Here is a 17,803-nt window from a genome sequence, read left to right on the forward strand (position 1 = left end):
CTCTGTAACCTCGGATGGAAAGGCCACTTCCCAGTTCCCTTATATTTTACTTTCTTAAGTACTAAAGCATTTTTTTAGTTGGAGCTGCTTTGGATGCAAACCTTTCTAAACTGTATAGTCTTAATAGAGGACCCACCATGACGTTACTCAACTTTCACTTACTGACTCAGGGCCATTCCTGTGATCTTAACTCACCACAATATCTGGCCAGGGTGGAACTGGCTGTCTCTAAGCAAACTAAAACTCCAGAGTTTTAGTTCTTTGCTGGCCTTTGAGATTTTTCCCCTCATCCCTTCACATCTGAGAGGTGTAAGTCTCATTCAGCTTCCCCCACTGCTGCTTGGTCTCTGTCTGGCCAACTTGCTCAGCTGTGTTTCAAGTTAGTGCACAGGGCTCTGTGGAAGGAGCCAGGGATTCCTGTGAGCACACCAGGTGAATCCTTCTGCACGCACTTTGGCTGCTCAGATACCTTTTTTGGTGTCTTTCCTGTTCTTAGCCAAAGACTTGACAGATGAGGTTGCTGGACGGCTGCAGGCCCCGGACAGGCAAGGCGTTAAGATATACATACAGTGCTGGGTTGTGGCTCAGTGGTAGAGTGCTTGCCTCCCATGTATGAGGCACTGGGTTCAATTCTCAGCACCACATACAAATAAATGATTAAAATAAAGGTCCATCAATAACTAAAAAAATATTTTTAAAAAGATATACATAGATATCTTAGTATAGATCAACAAGCATATGTGTACACAGCTTCCCTTGGAAATCCCAAGAGACCTCATAAAAAGTGACATTTTTAGGTCATTTAGAGTTCATAGTCAAAATTTTCTGGTTGGAGTTCTTAGGCTACATCACCTTGCATGTAATAGGAAGGCAATAAATATTTGTTAACTAATTGACAAGGTATTCTCTATTTCAATTCATGTGATTCGTGACCCTTCAGAGAGGCAGCGCAGTTGGTTAGCTCGGGTGAGGTGCGGGGCCCCAGGTTCCTCATCTATAAGCCAGCAGGCTGGTCTCTGAGGTCCTGTCTACCGCTAAGCACCCATGATTGTTACTGAGTTCCACTGGCTTCTTTATTTAATGGTCACAACATGAAAACCTCGACATTTGGTGAGTACTAATACATACACACATCAAGGGGACAAGTGAGGGCATCTTAACTCTGTAAACATGTCTGCCATCTCTGTGATCACTGATTGCAGACTCAGGGGTCTGTAGCAGGGCTGGAGACCACAGGTGAAGACCACAGACCTCAGGATGGTGACGCAAATACAAAAAGCATCAGTGGTTTCAATTTTGCGTCATGGAAATGCTGGCTGCTTTCCCTTCATCTGAGTGCATCAGAACATGCCTCCCAGCCTTTTCTCCAGTCACTGACCCACTGAGCAGAGTCATACGCTAGACTGGTACACTCTTGTCACCCTGAAATCAGTACTTCATTACCAACTGGATAAGAATTATTATTATCAAACCCCCGTGCACTAGACAAGCTCTCGATTCTGCTGTCACCAGGAGTGTGGTACACACTGCCAGAGGAGCAAATGCCCACACAGGACCCCAGCTACCTGTGTGGTGAAATCTGAAAGTAGGGGGCTTACTTCCCTGTTCTGCATGGGTTCATTCCAGATAGAAGAACAGAAATCCTTTCAAAAGGGGCAAAGACGGAATTTTTATCCTGATGAATTAATCTGCCTCAAATCAATTGATTCTCACCTGGATAAACACAGATCTTATCCTCCCATGTGAAAATCTGATCAACATAGCAGCATTAATTAGTGTTCACTTTTGAGAATAAAAGCTGCACTGTGAAGAGCTGTCCCGGGGTAACAACTTGATTCTTAAAATCTTTCCAATGTGTAATTTGATGGTTGTAACTGGGGCAGAGAGAGGAGATGAGGCCTACTAGCTTCCCTGTCTGTCCTCAAGATAACAGAAAGTGACTATTGAATTGTTTATGACTTAAGTTTACTGTAACCATCAGTTTATACCTGACTCTGAGATTCATTACCCCTAGAAATCTTCTACAAAAGCTTATACCTTGGTACCTGATGAAACTCTCTCTACCTTACAGAAGGCAATGTTTCTCTGGAGCACCTCCTGTGTCCCCAGTTGTGCTGTGTAACTCTGTGAGCTAACCCTGCACCCTTGAAGTCTCTTCTTTGTGACCTTTCAGCTTCATGGGACTATGGAGAGAATACTATGAAGTCTTCATGCAAAATAAATTAAGGAATGGTGGCCAAAATGGGCTTTGGGACTAAAGGATCTATGACTATCATTTGTAATGATTTAAAAAAATAAAGTTTCCAGGGCTGAGGATGTAGCTCAGGGGTGCAGCATTTGCCTGGCATGTACAATGTCCTGGCTTTGATCCCCAGCACTGCAATAAACAAACAAATAAAAAAAATACAGTCTCTAAAAAGAGGAAGCTAGGTTCTAATAATGCGTCCCCTGTGAAGGATGGAAGAATATACCACCCTCAAATATGCCACTTTGGCACAATGATTATTTGAGTTCAAGATACTTGAAAAACCATGATTGCAGGAGGGCACCCTTTCTTCCTGAAGGCAGGAAAATAAAACTGCCATTGCGGGATGCTTTCCCTGTGCCAGGAGGAAAGAAGTCTTCTTAGTACTAGAGATGGGGAATCGGAGCCGAGAGGATTCCACACAAACAGACCTTGTTAGAATCACTCTGACTTTCCTTTGTCTCCCCACGTACTTCAGGTTCTTTTCCACAATGGCCTCTTTCTGTCCAACCTCGTGTAGAAGCACTTTGGTGTGGCTCCCTCTTTGGATCTTCCTTTTCCTATGAGGGCTCCTCGGCACGTGCTTCTCTATGTGCTTCTCCCCTGTTCATCCGTCAACTCAGTTCAGGCTGGAAACCCCGGCGGGGGTGGGGTGGGGTGGGGGGTGGACAGGGGGTAAAGTTTCGCCTCCCCTTCATCTCCAACAGTGCAGCTGAGTCACCCAGTGGGTTCCTGCTAAGTCTTGGCCTGAATCCTGTTATACCTCCATGATCATCATTAGCTTTCAAGTGGACTTCTGGGAACATTCATCCTAATCTTCATTTCACTGCAGACTCCTACACAGCTCACTTTTATTGACTGAGTTAATTATTTTGTTTCAAAAACAAAAACAAAAACAAAAACCTCAACGGCATAATAAGCACTCCTGAAGCCCAAACAAAAGGAACAGCTAGAACCCTGACAAGCAGCTATGGCTAACTCCATGTTAGTCCCCACTGGGTGTGCTCTGCCATGCCAGTGTGGCCATCCCTCGTCACTTGACTTTGATTTGGTTTCCCTGCATCCCTATGTGAGCTTTTAAAAAGCCAATTATCCATTTTAGTTGTTTTAACGTTATAAAGAGTGCACTAGGCCTTGTGCAATCCTTTAGGAATTACTCTTTCCTCTAATAATATATTTCTAGGGTCTATCTGGCATTGTGCAAAGCTGCAGAACATTTGATTAAACTGCTGACTAACACTTCATTATGTGAGTGTAGTGCAGTTCATTTATCCAGCCGCCTGTTAACAGGGCTTTATTTACTTATTTATTTATTTTCTAATTATGAAAGACATTTTCACCAAGCACCGACAGTGTTATAAGCACTGGGCATACATTATTTCATTTAATCCCTAGTCTTATTAGACACAGAATTTTTCACTTCCAATTTTGCCTGAGAAAATGGAAACTCAAAGACCTGCCCAAGTTAACAAGCTACTAAGAATGTGCCCTACGGTGGCATCAAGTGAAGGGATGAGGGTTACCTGTCTTTATGGAATGCAACTGTCTTTCTGCTCATGGTGTGTGTGGAGAGTCTCACTATCTTACTTAATTGTATTTATATTTTTAAAATTGTGTGTTTATTAATGCATTAAAATTGTACATAATAGTAGGATTCACTGTGACACATTTGCATGTACACTTAATGTAAATTGCCCCATGTCATTTACAGGAATACCCTTTCCCTCCCTCCTTCCTCTCCTTGGTCTCCTTTGTCTACATGACTGGTCTTCTATCTGTTTTATTTATTTATTTTAAATTTTATATGTATACAGATATTTTAGTTGTTGATGGACCTTTATTTAATAAATTTATTTATTTATATGTGGTGCTGAGAATTGAACCCAGTTCCTCACACATGCCAGGCAAGTGCTCTTACCCAACTCCAGCCCTATTTATTTTTAACTGGTGCATTATAATTATACATAAAGTGGGATGCATTGTGACATATATGTATATGCACATTACATAATTTGGTTAATTTCATTTCACAGTTCTTTACCTCTTCCTCAATCTTTACCCTCTTCCTCTCCTCTCCTTTTCTCCCTTCCATTTTTGTGAGATCCCTCTTTTTCTCATCCCTTATTTCTCTCTCACTTCTCTATATGAGGGAAAAAATTCATCCCTCAGCTCTCCGAGTCTGGCTTGTTTCACTTGGCATGATGCTCTCTGTTTCCATCCCTTTACCAGGAATGACATAACTTCTTTATGGCTGGGTACCTATACCACAGTCTGTATATACACACAACATTTTCTTTATCATTTCTTCTGTTGACAGACATCTGGGCTGTTTCCATAACATTGCTATTGTGCATTGCGCTGCTGTAAACAATGAAATGCAGGTTTACTATAGTGTGCTGACTTCAGTTCTTTTGGATAATCACCAAAAGTGGAGTGGAATAGCTGACTCATAGGGTGGTTCCATTCCTAGTATGTTGAGGAATCTCCATACTGATTTCCATAGTGGTTGTACTATTCTGCAGTCCCACCGACAATGTGTAAGTGTTCTTGTCTCCCACATTCTTGCCAGGATTTATATTATTTATATTCTTGATGATTGCCATTCTAACTGGAGTGAGATGATATCTCAGTGTAGTTTTGGTTAGCATTCCTCTGATTGCTAAGGATGTTGAACACTTTTCATGCGTGTGTTGGCCATTTGCATTTCTTCCTTGAAGAAATGTCTATTTGTCCTTTAGTTGATTGTATTATTTGATTTTTGGCATTTATTTGGTTCTTTATGTAATCTAGATACTAATCCTTTGTCAGAAGAGTAGTTGGCAAAGATTTTCTCCCATTCCTTATTTCTAGACACATATGACACTCAAACCAAAAGGATATGCATGAACCAAAACAGAACAGTAGCAAGTGACAAGACTGAAGCAAAAATAAACGCTTCCAGAAAAGAAAAGCCCAGGACCAGAGAGATTCTCAGCTCAGTTCTATGGATCTTTAAAGAAGAACTAATGGCAATCCTTCTCAAATTATGCTATGAAATACAAAGAGGGGAACACCCCCAAACTTATCCTAGGAAAACCTAGTATTATCCTGTTAAAAAAAAAAAGGCAGAGATGGACACACCGAGAAAAGAAAACTACAGCTCAATAACCCTGATGAACAAAGATGCAAAAATCCTTACTAAAATATTAGGAACCTGCATTCAAAAACACATTAAGATTTTCTAATCGTGATGCTGGGGACTGAAGCCAGGGCTTCACACACACTGGGCAAGTGTATGCTCTCTACCACTGACCTATACCCTCGGCCTTATCTTATCTCATATATCTGCATCGTAAAAGATGATTTTTCTTGAGTCCTTACATGTCAGAGGATGACAAGTAAAACTTTTCCCATGACCTTCCAGAAAGATTTCTTAGCTGAATTTCAGGTACCCGATGTTCTGATTCAGTTTAAAACACATACACAAGTGAGCATGCTGCTGTGTAGAAAACAGAGGATTTTCTTCATAATTTCAATGTAAACACATGAGCCAATTTAATAAACTTCCCTGAAAGCTGCGTCACACTGTATCTACAAAGTGTGCCATGTCAGTGTGTCAAAGGTAAATAATGGGGCAGAGAAATAAATACTCCCCATTCAATTGCTCCATGTAAGTCAGACATGAGACAAGCATTTGAAATGGCACAGGGTTGTGGGTGAAGCTCAGTGGTACAGCACTTGCCCATTGTGTGTGAAGCCCTGGCTTCAGTTCCCAGCATCACAATCAATCAATCTATCAAAACAGTGTATTTCAGAGGCCTTGAATGACTTTGTCGTTGTTTTCAGGATTGGGGATCAAACTCAGGCTAATCAAGCACTCTACTGCTGGCCTGTGTTCTCCCATCTTCAGAGGGCATGGATGAAAAGGGGACCTGGCTGTTATCAGATATCTGTTGTCCCCAAAGGCAGACAAAGTGCACAAAAGTGATTAGTAGTGAGGCACAATAGGGAGGTCATGGTTATAGAACAACATTTACCTAAGGGTGGAAAAAAAAAGGTGATATCGTTACACTGACATTGTAAACCACTTAAGTGGATTTTAAAGAGTTCAGTTTTCTCCAAAAGTAAAAATTAAATCACCAACCTCTACCCCCAGGTGGCCCTGGCTGCGGCCATGCACAGATATTAAGCTAGGTTAAAGTGATATGACCGAGGTTATTTTTGTCTCAAATAAGGCCCAGAGATACAATGACTTCTTTTGCTTATTATCTCGATCATGTAGTAGTCAAATTGATTTTGAGGAAGGAGGCAACTATGCCATCTGTACCTGCATAATTGGTTCATATTTAGGTGGAACAGTGTCATAGTTTTGTCTCCCCAGAGCTCCTGTATTAATGCATTAATAATTTCAGAGGTGAAACAATTAGATTATGAGGTCTGTAACCTGATCCCAGTTAGGATGGACCAACTAGGTGGTAATTGTGGGTGGGTGGGGTGCAGCTGGAGGAGGTGGGTCACAGTGGCTTGCCCTGGAAAGGTATATCTTCCCTGTGGCTCCTCCCCTTCTCTGCTTCCTGGCTGCCACGAGTGGAGCAGTGCCCCTCTGCCACGCCCTCTTGCCATGATGCTCGCATCATCTTTAGCCCAGAGCAATGGATTTGGCCTGCCATGGACTGATCCTCTAAAACCATGAACCAAAATAACCTTTTTCTCCTTTAAGCGGCTCTTATTGGGTATTCTGGTCACAGTGATGAAGAGCTGATTAACAAAAAACACCACGGTAGAGATAGCTTCCTGGTTGCAGAAAGTACATTTCATTGTCAAGGTAGTCAGTTCTAGAACAATTTAGAAAACTACTAGTTATTTTTAACTTAAAAAAAATGCATTCTCTATCTTATTAAAATATTTGTGGACTGTCATTTGTTGGTAATCAATAATTATATTTTTAAGTGCCCCATTCATCAAAGAAATGTATCGAAACATTCATAGCATCATTGTTTACATGATCTCTTAAGGATAAAACCACATCCATCAAAAATATAATGGGTAACAAAACTGTGGCATGTTCTTAAGGTGGGTATGCTCTACATTGGTGAGAATGGATAGCTCATCCCTACACATTGAGTCACAGGAAACTCAGAAGTGTTTCATGTGATATGACTTCTTCTTCTTCTTCTTCTTTTTTAGTTAAGGATCTTTCTTCTTTTACTACTTCTTTAAATGCTTCCCAGCCCCCCATGCTGGAGCTGGAACTAAACCCCACTCTCTCTGTGAAATTGTCCTACCACTGAGCTATATTTCCAGCCCTTTTTAAACTTTTTAATTGTGAAATACAAAACACATAGAAAATATGTTATTTGGTCATTTAAAAATAATTATTAAAGAAAAACCACATAATTCTACCCATATTAAACAATTAGAAGGAACCACTGTTCTGAATTTAACGACTTTTCATGCGCTTGCTATTGTTTATTGTTTTATCTATACTTAAATACAATATATTGCTTCATTCTGTTTTTGACTTTCCTCTGACACAATGTGTAGGGATGGGCCATTCATTCTCACCAATGTAGATTATACCCACCATAAAAATATGTCACAGTTTTGTTACCCATTATGTTTTTGATGGACATTGGTTTTATTCTCAAAAGCTCATGTAAACAATGATGCTATGAATGTTTCAAAACATGTCTCCTGGCATGGATGTTATAAGAGTTTCTTGAGGCAATACATCTGGGAGTGGAGTTGCTAGAGGGAAAAGGTTCAACTTTATTAGACAATGTGAATGGTTTTCCAAAGCAATCACTAGTTCATATTCCCATGAGCAGAGGTTAAGAATTTCTCTTGTTCCACATCCTGGCCAACTTTCTGTTTGTCTAATTCTTGCAAATCTGGTGGTAAGATGCAACATTTTTTTCATATACATTGGCCATTCACGTTTTTTCTTCAAATGGCAGTTGGTGTCTTAAGCCTGTTGGTCCACAGTTTCTCTGTCCTTATTCATTTGCAGAATTCTTTTCTATGTTCTGGAAACCCAGTTATTGTCATTTATATGGTCTTCCCCATTTTGTGGTCTCTGTTGATTTGATAAGTAGGAGTTCTTAATTTCAGGGTAGTACACTGATTTTCCTTAAAATTGACACCTTTTATGTCTTACTCAAAATTCTTCTGTGTCCCACAATCATGAAGCTATTTCTCTTTCTTTTCTTCAACTTGGTCTGGAACTGTCAGCTTTCATAAGAATCGTGTGTTTTGAGGACTCTCTATTCTGTTTGGGGCCACACTGTCTGCTTTACTAAAGCTTTATAATAAGTCTTTATTACCTGGTAGGCAAAATGGAGCTCACTCTGAAAACAATTTCAGCTTTAAAAACAATATAAGGAAAGTCAGAACCAGAACTTACTTTGCTCTGGGTTGATGAACTAATCCAGGAATCTCTTTGTTAGTTTTAAGTCTTACATTTGAGCTGGCACTTTTTTCCTGAAACACACAAACACACACATACAAGACAAGATCAGAATCCGCAATTAAACCATAGCATGAATTTTCATCACAGAAAGTTAGTTAGATCTGTTCGGGACTCTGTACCGCGGCTGGTTCCTTGCAAAGATGTCACTCAACACGGTGGAGCCCGCCAGACATTTTAACAGGAAACACTGTCCAGAAGGAGGAATTAGCTTTATAACAGCCATGACTGTTTAGAAAACACCATGCCGCTAAAGTTCAATTCCTCGATTCTAATAGCCAGAGAGTCAAAGAACTTAAGGTTCTCACGTCAAAAAGAGGAGCAGCAGTAGAATCGGGGTCACTGGCAAGGTGAACGAACTTCAGTGTGTTTTATTTGTGAAAGACAAACTGTAGTTACAGGGACATCAACTTTGCACAAGTCCCCAGCTGTGACAAGGCCAAGAACACAACTAAAAATAACTCTTTTCATCCCACAACAAGTAGTGGGATTGAACTCAGCTGAATTAATAAAATGCAATTCTAGATTGTATTCAAGAAGCATTTCTTTGGATTTTCACCTTATCTGATTTCTTTATTCTCAGTATACCAGCCACGTGGCAGAGAGATGCTCTCAGATCGTAAAGTGCCATGTATCAGGAAGCACACTATCTCGACTGCATGGCTCTTCTGTTGGGAAATATTCAAAGTACTTCAAATTTCCTTACAAAGCTTACCTGCCTACTAAAAGCAAAAACTGTAACAGGTGACAACAGATATTCAAGGAACTCGAGATATGGCCATGATTTAAGACCCCGTCTATGGGGAGGAATAAAAACTGCTGTGGTCCAGCTCCACATCATCACATGTGGAGGGATGTGAGATGACAAGTAGAACAGATGTCCCCAAATGGACTCTTTTACCTTCCTATTTCTCCCAAGACAACCTGAAGGTAGTTATGCCAATGAAGTTCCAATGACTTTTATGCTGTGGTTGTTATTTATCATGAGCTTATCTGCAGCTCTCTAGAACATATGGTAATTTTGTTTATGTTTTTCTAGGAAAAGAAACTACCATAATTCTCTTGTCGTGTCTCCTATCTTCCTAACCTTACATTAAACTTAACGATGTTTTCAGGAGCATTTATGAAGTGTGAAATATATACTGCCTCCTCTGCTGCTGATGTAATGAACTATCTTGTCTTTTACAAAACAGGTGGAAGAAATTGGAAAACTATCATTGCACTAGCTCTAGAAGGGCAGGGCCTGTCCCTCTCTACCCACCACAGGGGGCTGGGATGCCTGGCTCTTCATGGAAGGTGCTCAGCAGATAATGGCGGACTGACCGACTTTGTCAACAAACAATTTACTTCTCTTTAAAAAGTTGAAAATAGCTCCCTGCAGGGCTGAGGACAAATGTCCTTCCAAGTTGTATATTTTCTCCCTTAAACTGTCTGTCCTCTTAGGTTCAATTCCGAAAATGGGTCTGTGTGAGATGGTAGACCTTGATCCTTTTTCTCCATTCACCCAATCTCCAAACTCTTTTTATTTTTTCATGGAACTGAGGACCAAATCCAGGGCCTGGCATATGCTAAACAAGTGCTCAACCACTGAGCTACATCCACAGCCCATCTCCCAAACTCTGTGAGCTTAAATGATGATACCAAAATTTTCAAAACTGCGGTGACAGGAAAGGAAACTTGTATTCTTAACTCTAAGAATCTAAGTGATATACAATTGTAGTCTATTTTTCTTCAGTTTATTAAAAGCAAAGACTATAATTACATTGCCTCATCAAATCTTCCTTGAATACCTATTGTGTAGTTGTTAAGTAAAGAAAAAAATTCCCAGACAACAGTGGCTCAATGGACAGTCAGGAGAGAGGACCACCTGTCCTTAGCACTGCGTCACTCACAGGTATGTACTCCCAGGACCAGAGAAGCAAAGCCCCAACTCAAACACACACATACACACACAATTACAAAATATTTCTATTATGCATTCATAATGTAATCATTTTTAATTCACCAAAACTAACAGTAACACTGAACACATACTATAAGTCAGGTACTATTCAAAATGATTTACATGTATTACTTTAGTGTTCATAAATATTTATATATAAACTCATTTCCATGCCTACAATACCCCTCTGAGAGAGGTACCATCGTTGTCCCCAGTTTATAAATAAGCAAGCCAAGGCCTGGAGATGTGTAGTACTTCTCTGAGAGCAACCAGGGCTAAGTAGAAGGATTGGGATTTGAAATTAAGTCCTCTGGCCCCAGAGTCCAAGCTGTTCTCCACCAAGCCAGTGGTTGTCTAACTTTTTAGTATCAAAGCCTTTTTTACCTATAATCTTCAAATTTTGACACATTTCATTACACAATATGAATTTTTTTTCATTTATTGATACCACTGTCCATCTTATCAGAAAATTCTTGACTGCCGCTGTCAAGCTCATGATGTTGGATATAGAAATTTTCCAAAATTCTAGTTTTTGGTTTACTATTTGACTTTTATCACTGGCAACAAAGACTGTCAATTATTTAATTGAAACTTACAAGCTCTCTTCATTCATTTTTGAGAAAATGATTAGCCAAATCCCCAGGTCTGAATATCAGTGATTTTTTAGGATTTTTTTTTTTTTTTTTTTTAAGTAGGAATGACATCTATTTAAAAAAAAAAAAAAAAGGACTGCTAGTTTAGCTGGCAACTCAATCAACTGTACAAGTGCTTTCCTCATAATAACCATCTTACTTGGTATGTTGAGGAAATGTATTCTGTGTATTTCCCATTTTATCACAAAAACTATCAAAAAGATGCATCCAAGCTCTCCAGATTTACTAAACTAATAAAACTAAATAATTTGCCATTCTGAAATGAAAATAGTCTATATTTTTCTGCTATGAGTCCATGGTAGTGGTGAATACAATGACTACTATATTTGTCTGCTTTTTATTGCTGTAACAAAATACCTGTAGCTGAGTATTGTATTTTAAAAAGAGGTTTATTTAGTTTAGTTTGAGGCTGAAAGTCCAAGATCAGGCAGCCCATCTGTTCTGCCTCTGGTGAGGACCCATTGGCTGTAAGACAACATGATGGAGAAACAGAAAGGGAAATAGCTCTGTGCAGAAGGAGCCAAGTGTGCATGCTTCATAACAGCCCACTCTCAAGATAGTTACATAACTCCCCGAGACCAGCATTTGTCTCTTCAGAGGTCAGTGCCCCAGCAACCTAATGATCCTAATGACCTCTTCCCTCATACTGAGCCCCACCTCTTAAAGGTTCAACTATCTCTCAACATGCCACCCTAAGGGCCAGGCCTCCAGCTCATGAACCTTTGGGAGGCAAAGCACAATCAAATCATAGCAAATACTAACAAGGTTTCGTGCTACTGCCTCGATTTAGATGCCAGCAGCTTATCTACTGCTGCTATTGTACCACTAGTACGGATGTCACACAACGAAAAAGGCATATAGCTCCTTAGGAAACCCAAGGGGTCTGCAGACTATATATGTATATTTTTTTTCAATTTGAATTACTGGCATTTATTATATATAAAATTCTCGTTAATTTACAACACATTTCAATGCTAGATGCATCTGAATAGTCACATAAATCACATCTCCTCTTTTTTTTCTACAGCATTGAAATGTGTCAATATACATATTAATTTAATTGCATATATTTATTTGCTATGCTATGCTAACATTCATGTTTATTAGCATGTAGAATTTCCCATTAATTTTTGCAGACCACATTTTGACCATAGTGTATCTCTATTTGCATAGGAAAAAAACCTGATTATTTAATTATGCTGTATACCTTACTTTTAAAAAAGTTTAATAACTTTACTGGGGTAAAATTTTATCTCCCATAGGATTTCCCCCTTATAATGGTACAATTAAACAACTCTGGTAAATGTAGAGCTGTGTGATCTTCTACCATTTAGTTTCAAAGCAATCATTCCCAGAAGCTGCCTTTCTCATAACCAGTTGCAGTTAATCCCTGTTCTTAATTGCAGATCCAGGCAAACTATAGATTTGCTGTCTATCGCAGTGAATTTGCATTTCCAGATTCACATAAATGGAACCATATGATATGTAGCCCTTTGCATCTGGCATTTCACTTAGCATATTTTTTTTCTCAGTACTGAGGACTGAACTCGGTCTCCTTGATGCTGGGTTACATCTGCCACAGGGCTACATCCCCAGCCCTAGCGTAATATTTCTGAGGTTTGTTGTACCTTGGATTGGTATTTCATTTAATTGCTAAATAACATCCCAAAGTACTAATATACCACCTTTTATTCTCCTTTCCATCACTTGACAGTCATTTGGACTATTTTCAGTTGGGGCTGTTATGAATAATGCTGCTATAGACATTCACATGCAAGTCTTTGTGCAGACAGGTTTTCATTTCTCTCGAGCAGATTCCTAGGAGCAGAAATGCTGGATTCCATAGTAAGTTTATGTTTTGCTATTTAAGATATTGGCAAACTGTTGTCCAAAGGGGCTGCAGCACTTCACCCCTCCAACAACGTGTGATGATTCCAGCTTCTCCACGTCCCCTGCATTAGCACTTGGTGCCATCTTTTTGATGACTGCCAATGGGTATGTAGTGGGGTCTTAGTGTAGGCTTTGGTTGTAAAATGTGATTTCTCAAAGGCTCATTCTTATATTTCTGTGTATCTCAAACACCTGGCACCTTACTACATGGGAGTGTTTGTATATTTGCTGGCTGGCTGCACTTCTGAAAAGAAGTCAGTTTAATATTTGATTATAAACATCATTTAACTTCTATTTTGGGAATGTTTTTGTTGGGGAAAGGGAGGTTTAGAGACATCTGTCTACTTTAAAAAACAAACAAACAAAAAAAGAACGAGGCTGTGAATGTAGCTTGGTGGTAGCTCACCTGCTTAGCACATGCGAGGTGTCTGGGTTGGATCCCCAGTAGTGCAAAAATAAATACAAATAAGACATTTTTAAAAAGGAGAAGCAGCAGCAAGCCAGCAGGGCTGGAGGAAGAAGGAGAAGGAGGTCACTGGTGGCAGCGGTGGAGACATGAGGTCACCCCTTGAAGCATCTGAGATGGAGCAGACCCAGTGGAGGGGGCTGAGAGCCATGTGACAGCTGAGCTGCTCCAGGAATAGGAAAAGAGAATTCAACTGGGAGATGGAAGAGGTGACTAAGATATTGTTTCCCTTGGCAAGACAAAAACGGTTTTGATGGTATGTGACCTTTGTAAACTAAATACTCTATCTAAAATAAACCGGCAACCACAGGGACTAAGATGAAGCCGTCGAAAAGGGCAGGTTATTTTTCATGGTCCACCCACACTTGTGTCAGAACCATCTGGAAGGCTGATAAAGATGCACATTCTCAGGCCTCACTCCAGGCATCCTGAGCATGGGTCTCTGTGACTGAGGCCCAGGAACCCGCAATTTAAACAAGAGTCCTAAGGTGATCCTTTAAAACGTTGGAGAACTTCTATTGCATTTCGGATTTCCCCATTTGCTGGTCTGCAGAGCAGTTTTCAAACTGAGCCCGGGGTTCCACAGAGTTGCCTCAGGTCAACAGGAGGCTTGTCAAAGCAGCAACCCCTTGGATTTTTACACTTACGGGGCTCTGACAGTTGGGGAAAGCATCTATTTTTCAAAATTGCTGGCACCCTACTATCAGTTAATGATGGGCTTATTGAAACAGCAGACCGAACACATTGTTCCTTTGCTTGGAATCATTTCATTTCTTTGTGAACAGAGTACACTTGTCATGTCAGAGTAAACTTATTACTCCCGACGTAGTTTCTGCGACGCCGAAGACAGACTGACTGTGTTTATGCTGCTGCTGAAAGCCACCGTGGGAAAGGGAGCCTACCAGGAGGCGTCATGGCTTCGCTTCCTGAGACATCCCGCGAACCTCTCCTCCTTAGTTCTCAGGGAGGCGATGCCATGTTAGGATGCTGGCAGAGAGCAGCTTCTCTGTTTGGGAGGGATGCAACTTCTCTCCTCTCACTTCTTGGCCTCTTTCGTCTCAGGGCGAGAGGACTGAGGAGCAGGAGCTCAGCCAGGTTCCCTTTCCTAGTTGGTCTTGAGTTGGAAGCCTGGTGGGGAAATCTCACGTTCTCCTTCTGGGCCCAACGGTAGGAAGTTCTGTCTGACACAGAATCCCCGGGGTCAGAAAAGTAGCCAGGGGTTGAAGTACAAATAACAGCTCCTGGGACTGCTAATAAGATCTACACGCAGAGAAATGACACAAAGGCATGAAATGGAAACTCTCAAAGGGTTTGCCCTACACATGACTCGTGTGTGTGTGTGTGTGTGTGTGTGTGTGTATTTGAACTATTGCATTTCAGAAAGTACATGAAAACTAGATAAAGTAAATACTATGGTAACCATAATCAGGAGATTTGGGAGTATATACACACATTTTAAAAACAGGAACACATTTGGATATAAAATAAATAATCCTTTCAGCTTTTACGGAGAAACCCCTAGGATGTAATCACAAGGAAAACAATCTCATTTGACATTGTGCATGTGATTTTTCAAGTGATATTAACATGAGATTGGATGTGGTCACTTTCAAGTGCAAAGAACTTTAAATTCTGTCTTTCCAAAAGCTGGTGATTATGTGAGCTGCCTTCACTCCACCAGAATCACTGGATGTTTGCAAATGGAAACGCCCAAGCCACCAGATGCAGCCATAGAATAAAAGCGGTACTGGGGATCCAACCCAGGGCCTGATGCATGCGAGGCAAGGGCTTTACCACTGACCTAGGTCCCCAGCCTCCAGATGTAGCTACTACCGTGGGCCATTACCATTAGGTGAAGTCAACACTTCATAATTACTTGCCCATGAAGATTATTAGAATTATTAGAATTTTGTTAGAATTATTTAGTCATGGTGAAAAATCTGAGCTTTTTGGAAACCTTTTTTTTCTATAAAATGAAAGAGTGTTTTATATCATGCTGTGCATCTCATTTTATATCAAACAATATAAAGTGAGGCAAATCAGTGTTTAAAGCAACTAATATTCACATAGTTGTTTCTCAAAGTAGACTGGAAAAAATTTAAAAGAGTCTTCAGAAACTAAATGGAGGTGTTAAGAAATTGCTCAGAACAGATTTAATTGCATACCAACACATTTAGAACAAAGTCATTAAGTCATAATGTCAGTAATTAATAGAAATAAGCAATCATGTTATAAGTTCAGCTGGGAATTGTAAGTTAAAGATATTTTGAAAAAATGCTGTCTCTTCAAGTTTCTCAAAGAAATATTACACACATGAAGAAAATCAGTGAATTTGGAGGAATCATATTCAATTTTTGCCCAAGAGGCTTCTATTAGTAAGGATAAGGGAGATTCCCCAGAATCCTGACACTGGAGCAGAAAAGCTGCTCCCCGTGTCAGGAGTTCAAGGGAGCACATTCACCATCCAGGTCTAATGCAGGATGCAGGAGCCCTGCTCATCCCAGTCCCAGAGCACTCAGGCCCCATGCCAACATGTGCTTTCAAGGTCACTATGGCTGGAGTTGAGCGAAGGTTACATGCTCGTATTGACTTGACCTAAGTATGTCACAGGATTACTAAGTTCAAGAATGTGGAAAACACAATCTTACTATGTATTTGACAGGAGAGCTAGAATATTAATACACATCCCTAGTAGCCACCATCATCCTAATTAAAAAAAAAATTACGATGCCAGAACTACCTAATAGTGATCACAGAGTTCTTCCTTCTGTGTGGTCTGATGTCCAACTCTGCCAAGTATCTCATTTATATTGACACATATGTGCTTCATAGGAATACGAAAGAAAACCTTTACTGAAGGTTTAAAACTGAGACAAAAATGCCATTTGGGGGTTAGAATTCAAAATAGGCTAAAACTACTTGGTTAGTATTAGTGAATTATGCTAAATGCAACCTGGACACAACAAAATCTATAGTTTATACTCCAAAAGACTACACCCACCCACACACACACACACACACACACACAACTTGGTTTCTCCACTTCTCATTTTTCCTTTTCAAACATCCAAAAAGCACAAATATTTGAGAATGGAAATCACATTCACTGTGTTCCATAGTAACAAGAGCAATGGTCTTAAGACTTCAACTGTCAACTATGCCTACCTCCTGGTGCCTATAAGATTGCATTTAAGATATGAGGAGCACAGAATTATCATGCTGTAAAACTAGACTTCTGTAGTGAGTAAAAACAGAGCTAGAAGGAAAAAAAAATAAAGTATATTTGATTGAAGTTGACAAAATAGTAGCATAAAGAAATGTATCATCTACATGCATTAAATATTTTAACAAATAAAAAGCTACCATTTGTATGGAATTGCTAAATATTTCCCATGGTAAACCAAAATCTTAGGTTTTTCTCACTACATGGAGAAACTGCAAATGTCAAAGCTAAAAACAAAATTAAACAATCCAGTTTTTCATAAAAGTATGATCTTTCTTCTTGCATTCACTATGTTGTATAAGCCAGGCAAAGTTTAAACTCAGAATCCAGCCCTCCTCATCTGTCTGGACATACCCAAAACTATCTTTAATCCCAAAATTGAATCTGATGTATTAGTTTCCTATTGCTGCAGTAATAAATTAACACAAATTTAGTGGCTTAAAATAACACACATTTATTATCTCACACTTCTGGAAGTCAGATCAAAAATTGGTCCACAGGACTATAAAACTTCATGGAGGCGCTAGGAGACAATCTGTTTCCTCGACTTTCCTAGCTTATAGATACCACCTATATTCTTGGCTCATGGTCCTCTTCTCTATCTTCAAAACCAGAGTGTAGCACTTTTCTCTTTTCCAACCTCTGCATCAGTCTTCTTTCTCTAACTCTGATACTCATAAGAGGATCCTTCTTATAAGGACCCTTGTGGCTATAATGGGTCTGTCCACATAATTCAAGATAATATTAAGATTTTTCATTTAATCAGATCTGCAACATCCCTTTTACCACGTCAAGAACTGTATCTATGGGTTCCACGGATTTGGATGTGGCCATCCTTGGAGATGTTACTGTGCTTCTCATCACAGTGTGCCCTCTGTTTCCCAGAGAGCTACACCCATTCCACATGCAAAATATATTTACCCATCCCAAGATCTCTCC

At 39.9% G+C, this 17,803-nt stretch overlaps 1 protein-coding gene across 2 annotated transcripts in view; it reads right to left on the reverse strand.

Moving 5' to 3' along the window:
• Positions 1–17,803, reverse strand: part of C13H1orf21 (chromosome 13 C1orf21 homolog) — a 207,994-nt gene that overhangs the window by 22,918 nt on the left and 167,273 nt on the right. For both annotated transcript variants that reach the window (XM_076873064.2, XM_076873065.2), the window contains exon 4: positions 8,628–8,704. In XM_076873064.2, the coding sequence (XP_076729179.1) occupies positions 8,628–8,704 (77 nt within the window). The remainder of the gene's footprint in view (positions 1–8,627; positions 8,705–17,803) is intronic.

The sequence above is a fragment of the Callospermophilus lateralis genome, chromosome 13 (genome assembly GCF_048772815.1).
Source record: "Callospermophilus lateralis isolate mCalLat2 chromosome 13, mCalLat2.hap1, whole genome shotgun sequence".
Lineage (NCBI taxonomy): Eukaryota > Metazoa > Chordata > Mammalia > Rodentia > Sciuridae > Callospermophilus > Callospermophilus lateralis.